This window comes from Hibiscus syriacus, unplaced genomic scaffold (genome assembly GCF_006381635.1).
Source record: "Hibiscus syriacus cultivar Baekdansim isolate YM2019G1 unplaced genomic scaffold, ASM638163v2 tig00009009_pilon, whole genome shotgun sequence".
NCBI lineage: Eukaryota > Viridiplantae > Streptophyta > Magnoliopsida > Malvales > Malvaceae > Hibiscus > Hibiscus syriacus.
In genome coordinates, this window is record NW_024062181.1 from 1,719,110 (window position 1) to 1,727,679 (window position 8,570).

Below are 8,570 nucleotides of genomic sequence, written 5' to 3' on the forward strand. Positions count from 1 at the left end.
GTGCTAACCTCTCGACAATCAACTATAGTGATGTCTTTTGCAGCTGTTGTTATGGTGGAGGTGGTCTCGCTTGATAGCCTTGCTTTGGTCTTGAGTTCTGAGCATAGCTGAAATTCGGATGATCCATCCATCCTGGGTTGTATGTATTGTCGTAGGGATTATAAGCTCTTTAGGGAGGTCCCAGAAAGTTTCTGACTGCATTGGCTTGAGCTGATGTGTCATCTTGAATCAGTGGACAACCGTCTGTTGGATGATCAGGTAATGCACATATTCCACATAATCGGTTTTGTCCTGTCTTTCCTGCAATAAGAGAGTTTACGGCTTCAGTTAACTTGTATATTTTATTTTCCAAGGAAAATGAACTTATCTCATGAACCCTTCGAGAAGGTTCATTATTTGTGCAAAATTGTTGGGAATTTGCAGCCATTGTGGATATTAAGTCCCTAGCTTCGGTAGGAGTCATATTCACCAAGGCTCCACCGCTGGCAGCATCGATCATCTTCATTTCCAGGGGAGATAATCATTCATAAAAGTATTGAATGAGTGTTTGTTCGGTTAACCCATGTTGTTGACAACTAGAACATAACTTCTTAAACCGCTCCCAATAGTCGTAAAGTGACTCTCTATAAAGTTGTTTGATTCCGAGTATTCTCCTTCGTAATTCACTTACTTTTGACGCAGGGAAAAACCTGTCAAGAAAAAGACGAGTCATTTGAGCCCATGTAGTTACAGAATTAGGAGGAAGACAAAATAACCACTCTTTAGCCAAATCGGCTAAGGAAAAAGGAAAAGCTCGAAGTTTTATTTGGTCATCGGTTACTCCCTGTGGTCTCATGCTGGAGCAAACCATATGAAATTCCTTGAGATGTTTGTGTGGATCCTCGTTCGGCAATCCACGGAATGTAGGGAGGAGATGAATAAGGCCAGTTTTCAACTGGTACGGAGTTTCACCTTGGGGAAAATCAATGCTCAAAGGCACTTGCTCAGTAGGTGCCGCGGCTAACTCCCGGATAGTAGGATCGACCATCGGATTTATATTACTTGAATTTGATTCTTCTTCTGGATTTGTTTGTTGTCTTATTCTTTCCCGAAGCGTCTGTGCGTAGAGTCTCCTAGCTTTGGCTTCAATCTCCGGGTCGTACTCCACTAATGCTCCCGGATTAGACCTGGTCATAAATCAAAAGCAAACAAAAATTAGTAACTTTGGCAAAGTCCTCGGCAACGGCGCCAATTTGACAACTGTCGTTTCGATGTCAAAATAATTTCCTTCTTCTCGGATAATAAATAAGGGAAAATTCGTAGCGTAGAGAAGTAGGGTCAAATCCACAAGGACTTGGAAAATTCTTAATTTATGTCTGATTTATTTATGCCAAGCGCGAAATAGTAAGAATGGGGGGAATTTTGGTAAAAAGATAATAAAAGTGATTAGATAAATAAAAGTAAATAAAGGAAAAATAAGAAGATGAAGATTGTGAATAAATATGGTAAAAGTAGCCTCAAGCTTCGCTTTTACTCAATTTCCTTTAGATCGTCGAATAAGATTTTCTCTTCGGGATTAACGTCGGTTACTTTATCTAAAAGGGCTATCCCCGTGACTCTATCTTGTATACCGAATACCCAAGGCAATCTTTGATTCCGGCTTCGGTAATTGATTCTAACAACATCAATTGTCGTAGATCAATTACCGTTTAAGTTCGTAGCGACCGACTCAGATTGTGGCTTCAATAACCGTCAATTCCGATCTCAACTCCCTCTTGGCGAAGCCATCTCGCCAAGTGTGTTCCTAAGAAGTCGAATTGCTTTCTATAAGCCGAATCTTCCTCCCACATTTAATCGCAACAACCTCTTGACCAAAGCCAATCTTTGATTTTGAAAATTGTTTTGATTTTGAAAAATAAGTGCCGAAATTGAGAGACATATTCCGAAGATATTAAGGGTCTGTTTCAATTCTCTCGTTGGAATTGATTCATCGCGACAGCTCTCGACTTATGAAAAGTTTAGCTAAGCATGACAAAAGTCATACTTAGCATTTTGAAAACAAAGCTTGAAAAATAAAAGAAAAGTGTAAAGAACTTGAAAAGTAAAAAGAAAAGCATTTATAAAAACTAGAGAGAAAAGAGAGTTGTAATCTGAATGATGAGTTTAGGCTTACCCTAAGTGGGTATTTATAGTCTCTCAAAGCTTAAAGGATAAACAAAGAAAATAAATAAAATAATCCTAAAAGATAATTGTTTTTAATTTAAATTCAAACTTAAACTAGTCTCCTAATGCAACTCTGCTCGTCAATCTTCCAGAAGGCGTGCGGATGAAGTCTTCTAGAAACCGCCGCTGACTGGACCTTCTAGAAACTGCCACGTCAGACCGCGTCGTGCCCAGAGTCGTGCCCATGTCTCCAACCGTGACCAAATAATAAAAAAAAGTGCATAATTCGCCCGTTTTATCACTAATTCTGGAAAGTAAGGACATGCACGAAAATAGGCATAACACAACCAAATCAGCAGCAATAACTCCACAAAATCGAAGAAATAACGAACAAAGATTAACGATTCTGAACACTCATCACGTGTTGTGTTTGTAAACTAGCTACAGCTAGTGTTCGTATCGTATTTGTTTGGTTCGTATTAATAATAGCATGTCAATTATAAAATTACCTAAAGTTCATTCACGCTTCCAACAATAAAAATATAAAATAAATATCATTTCAACTCAAATGTCTTGCAAGTCACACTCTAATGAATGAAAAAGGAGAGATTTTTCAAGTACTTCACAATGTTTACCTAGTTGAACCCATTGTCTCAAGAGGAAAATGAGAGAAAATTTATCAACTGACTTCAATGGTAAAAGGAAACGTTGCTCTACCTAAAGGTCTCGGGTTCAAATAGCTACCTCTACAAGGAGTGTATGCGATGTTAATAGTTTAAGAAAATTTTAAATAAATACTACCATGTAATTACTCTAAATTAAAAAAAAAAGAGGAAGACAGATAGAAAGAGGGGCTTGAGATTTCTAACAAATTGCAAAGACCTTGACTTGGACAATTCATCGTTTTATAGTAATGTCCATTTTTACACGACAAAAGATATTTAACTCAAAGTCTCAATTCGTGTTTTTGTCAAAGAATATTCAGCCGCCGTGATCGTCGTTCTAACTTAAAATACTAGCATATTTACCGTTTAAAATACAATACATGTTTGTTTTTATTTGGAACCGACATGCTTTTCAAGGCAACCTATTGGTAACAGACTGAGGTTGTCTTGTCCCTTCAGTGTTTACTCTTAATTTGGACTTCAATTGTTTCTTTACTTATTTGATCTTTAAAGAAAAATTACCATAAAAGTATTAGGTAAACTTTAAATTCATATTGATTTGATTAATAAATATAATATACAACACCAATTATATTATAATGTTTATAAAAAAGGAAACACTAATGTCATGTGACATATAAAGAAACTGATATATAAGAAAAAAGATACATAAACAATGTATTGTTTGTCTTTGGCCTTGGTCACATTTCTCTTTCTCTGGGAGATTATGACAGTCTTTTACTTGTAAAAGGGTTGAAGTCTTCAGTTGTGACAAAGTATGAAATTACTTGTTGGAAAGGGTGGCCATTCGTTTGAATTAATCCCTTTCCAATGTCGCGTAATAGAAGGAATCGAGAGCAGCCGTGAAGAGTAAGTAATAGGCCTGTAAACGAACTGAACAGAGTATGCTCATGTTCGTTCATTTAACTTTAACCGAACAAATGAACGAACACGAACATAAACGAACAAAATTTTTTGTTCGTTAAGGAATGTAGCTTGTTCGTGTTCGTTCATGTTTGTTCATTTAAATGATGAACGAACACAAATGAACGAATATAAACGAACGGATGTAAACGAACATAAATGAACACAATAAATGAACACAAATGTAAATGAACACAATAAATGAACATAAACGAACGTAAACGAACATAAATGAACAAAACAAACGAACATAAACCACAACAACAATAATCACATAAAATTCATTAATATAAGTTGCAACTTCATAGTTAATTTGTATTTAATTGTTATGAGATTTTCTTATTTGTATTTATAATTAATTGAATTTTAAAATATTAATGGGTATCAGATTAAAATTTATTGGGCCTTAATACTTTAAATAGGTCTAGAGAGATTGAGCTAAATATAAATAAACAAACATAAACGAACATATTATCGAACGTTCACGAACATGAAATAACGAATGAGCTATCTGTTCGTGTTCATTCATTAATTAAACGAACACAAAATCTTGTTCATGTTCGTTGGTTTAATAAATAAACGAACATAAACGAACTTTCCACCGAACGGTTCACAAACGGTTTGCTGAACGTTCGGTTTGTTTACAGGCCTAATAAGTAACAAATGATACTGATTGATGAATATGTCTAATTCCAAATGATACTGATTGATGAATATGTCTAATTCCAATCAAAATTAGATTCTCAATGGGATGTATGGACCGCTGATGTACTGGAGACCAAGTCTTCCATTTTTGGCCTTTCTTTTCGTGTACAGGTAATTGTGCGTATTTCTTATTCAAATTGTGAGTCGAAGGATATCGTGTCTAATTATTTAGAATCAAAGTATATAAAGAGCATCGACCTAACAATAGAGAAGCATTAAAACTCAGTTGTTTCTCTCTTCATGATTTGCATTTTACCCACACCCAACCTTATGGCAAAAACTCCCTTCCTCATCCCTCTTATGTTTCTCCTGTTATTTGCAACCTTCAGGGCTACTCTGTCGGCCAACATCACCATTGATGAATTCGCCCTTTTAGCCTTAAAATCCCATATAACTCATGATCCGCACAACCTCCTAGCAACCAGCTGGTCCACTTCTGTATCTGTTTGCAATTGGATTGGTGTCACTTGTGGATCCAGACACCACAGAGTCATTGCTCTGAATTTGTCAAGTATGGATCTCACGGGCACCATTCCATCTCAATTGGCAAATTTATCTTTCCTTGGCTGGCTCGACATTCATAACAATAGTTTCCATGGCTCTTTACCTACCGAGTTAACTAATTTGCATCGGCTGAAATATTTGAACTTTGGTAGCAACAGCTTCACTGGTGTTATCCCATCTACTTTGGGCAATTTGTCAAAATTAGAAAGGCTGGTCTTGCATAGCAACGATTTCAAAGGGCAGATTCCTATAACAATTGGAAATCTATCAAACTTGGAACAGTTATATCTGGATTATAATTCTTTTTCAGGTTCCATTTCTTTCTCGATCTTGAATATATTTTCATTAGTTAAAAGTTGTTTTATAACTAACAATCTCACTGCAGGCTATCTAGAGTCGAAAATATTCGATAGCCTTTCTAATTTGCAAGAATTAAGGTTGGATGGTAATCAGATTTCTGGTAGCATTCCCAGCAGTTTATACAAGTGCAAAGAGTTGAGGTATATATCATTGTGGAACAACTCTATGGAAGGAAGTATACCTATAGAAATCGGAAATTTGACGATGCTCCAATCTTTGTATCTTGGTTACAACAACTTCAAAGGTAAACAATTGTTTTTAATATTAAAGCTCTATTAGTGCTTAACATAGAAATTGAGGGTCTGCTAGAAAAATATTAATAAATTTTGACGGAATTTAATCATACGTTTCAGGTGAAATTCCATCTGTTATTGGAAACCTTACTTCTCTTAAGCATATTGGCCTTTCTCATAACAACTTCTCAGGTAAAGATATGCTTAAATTGTAATTTAAACTATTTAGAGCTTTTATAAATGGTAAAATTATGATTTTGACGAATTTATTATATATTTCAGGTGAAATTTCATCGAATATTAAGAATCTTATTTCTCTTGAGTATATTGACCTTTCTAATAACACCTTAACAGGTATAATATCACATTTCTATTTTTTTCCTCTTATACAATTCATTATTTTGCTCAATATTAATAATTTTTTTCCTTTCTAATAAGGAAATGGCTTCTCATTACAAATCTTTTGTACGTTTCAGGTGAAATTCCATCGATTATTGGAAATCTTACTTCTCTCGAAAGGATTTACCTTTCTAAAAACAACTTAAAAGGTACCATATCGTATTTCTTCTCTTTTCTTGTACAAGTTCTATTATTAGTCATGTAAACATTTTTCAACAAATTGGGTTTAGATGAATTGAAATAATAGATTAAAGGTTGGATTGATACAATTTTTTATGTGGGAATTTTATCATAGTTTTAAGTGTTTTCTTTTCATTATGCTGGAAAATTGAAGTTTGGTTATTTATTCCGCAGGTTCTATTCCTTACTCAATCTTCAACATTTCCTCGTTGCAAGAGATTTCACTGGGATACAACAATCTCTTTGGTTATTTCTCTTCCGATATGTTTGATTATCTTCCTCGATTACATTATCTTAATTTGGAATATTGTCAACTTTCTGGAAGAGTTCCAATGAGTTTATTCAAAAACAAAGAGTTAAACTTTTTGTTTTTGGATAGTAATAATTTGGAGGGAATTGTGCCAGTAGAAATCTCAAATTTGACTTCACTCAAGTATGTCTCTATCGAAGATAACTACTTATCAGGTAAGCTAAATAACTCATCTTGCTTTAATGATGTACTTAAGACATAGATGAGTTACTAACCATTGAACATTTTTTAATAATAAATATTGTTGTAATTTGTTTTAACTTTTTTATTTAGTTTCTTCACCATAATAATATTTTTAGTAACTTTATTTATATGTTCCAGGAAAAATTCCATCAGTTATTGGAAACTTGACTTTTCTCGAGGAATTTGAACTTTCTGATAATAACTTAACAGGTATAATATTATTTTCCATTTTTCTTTACTTAGTTACATGTTAGTATTAGTAAGCTTTACTTAGTTACATCTTCCTTCAATAGAGTTATTTAATCAAAATATTTTATTTTTAAATTACAAACATTATTTATTTGTTTAAAAGATGATCCAAACTCCTAATTTTAACTCTGTTCCAAATTTTCTGCAAGGCCAAATTCCTCCCTCATTATGCAATCTGAGTTCCCTTAAGGTTCTCTTCTTATACAAGAATAGTTTGGATGGAGAAATTCCTGATTGCATTGGAAACATGAGTTCTCTTTCACACATTGACCTAGAGAAGAATAATTTTCATGGTAAAATACCAGAAAATTTTGGTAAGAGTTGCACCTTACACAGTTTTCGAATCAGCAACAACCAAATAGAAGGGTCACTGCCACGATCTTTGGGTAATTGCAAAGAGTTGAAGCTTCTCGACGTTGGGAACAACTATTTGAATGACACATTCCCAAATTGGTTAGGAAATTTGGATCAACTGCAAGTGCTTATCTTGAGATCGAACAGATTCTATGGTGAAGTGGTTAGCTCAGGAGTTACAGTTTCCTTCACTCGTTTACGTCTCATTGATATTTCTCATAACAATTTCAGTGGCTATTTACCTATGAAATATTTTGAAAATTTGCATGCCATTAAAGAAGGGAATGGAAAAAAAGATAAACCAGAGTACATGACAGATGGATCAGCATTGGGAGTGTGGAATTATGCCATCAACATATCTTTTATAATAAAAGGGTTGGAAACAGAGTTTGAGGAACTGCTAACTATATGGACAGTTATTGATTTTTCCAGCAATCAGTTCTACGGAGAAATTCCTAAAACACTTGGAGAGCTTCACTCACTTATTGTCTTGAATCTCTCTCATAATTGTTTAACAGGTCATATTCCATCATCATTAGGTGATATATCAGAGCTTGAATCATTAGATCTCTCATCAAACAAGCTCCATGGAAGAATTCCAACAGAGTTGAAAAATCTTGGGTTCTTAGCAGTGTTGAACCTTTCTCAGAATAATCTTGTGGGGCTCATTCCTCAAGGCAAACAATTCGATACTTTCACAAATGATTCCTACATAGGAAACCTGGGTTTATGTGGATTGCCATTATCAAAAAGTTGTGATAATGAAAAGGGAACTCCAGCCAAGTTTGATAGAGATGATGATGATGGAATGAACTGGAAATTTTCAATATTGATGGGGTATGGATGTGGGTCGGTGCTGGGACTGAGTACGGGATACATTGTATTCGCAACTGGAAGACCACGGTGGTTCATTAAGATCTACGAGAGAGTTCGACAAAGATTTGCAAAAAGGGTAAAAAAGAGAAGTCGTTGACGGATTTTTGTTGCAAAACAAGCAGTGGACTGGACAGATCAGAAAACTTCAAGGTATGGTGGTTGGAAGCAGTGACCGATCCAGAAATTCGAAAATGAGATCCAAAATTTTAATATACTTTTTTTTGAAAAAGAAATTGAGTATACAAATTTCTTTTGTTTTTCTCTCTTTTCCTTAATACATTAAACTAGTATTTACAATTTTCCAAAATAATGACATGCACTTGCTTCCTAAGGACTTAATCCATCTGCCCCTGGTTCAGGTCCTTCTCGATAGCTGTCTTATATATAATTCCCATATCCTTTAGTAGTGGACTTACCCAAATCACTTTTGTCACCAGTATATTCGGCTAGTGTGAAAAACGTATAGTAATTTCCCTACTATGTTAC

The 8,570-nt window shown here is 34.6% G+C and overlaps 1 protein-coding gene across 1 annotated transcript; it reads left to right on the forward strand.

The window, feature by feature from the left end:
- Positions 1-4,670: 4,670 nt before the first annotated feature.
- Positions 4,671-8,218, forward strand: LOC120202975 (receptor-like protein 9DC3). The gene is made up of 7 exons (XM_039203345.1): positions 4,671-5,250; positions 5,326-5,544; positions 5,654-5,725; positions 6,010-6,081; positions 6,287-6,577; positions 6,744-6,815; positions 7,004-8,218. Exons 1-7 carry the CDS (start codon positions 4,677-4,679, stop codon positions 8,179-8,181), a joined length of 2,478 nt encoding a protein of 825 aa, XP_039059276.1. The 5' UTR covers positions 4,671-4,676; the 3' UTR covers positions 8,182-8,218.
- The last annotated feature ends 352 nt before the right edge of the window (positions 8,219-8,570 follow it).

Excerpts from the sequence above, each read along its gene's own strand:
- LOC120202975 (XM_039203345.1), top strand. The coding sequence starts at position 4,677 with ATGATTTGCATTTTACCCACACCCAACCTTATGGCAAAAACTCCCTTC. Across the intron at positions 6,082-6,286 it reads TTCTAAAAACAACTTAAAAG|GTTCTATTCCTTACTCAATC; the intron begins GTACCATATCGT and ends TTTATTCCGCAG. Across the intron at positions 6,578-6,743 it reads CGAAGATAACTACTTATCAG|GAAAAATTCCATCAGTTATT; the intron begins GTAAGCTAAATA and ends TATATGTTCCAG.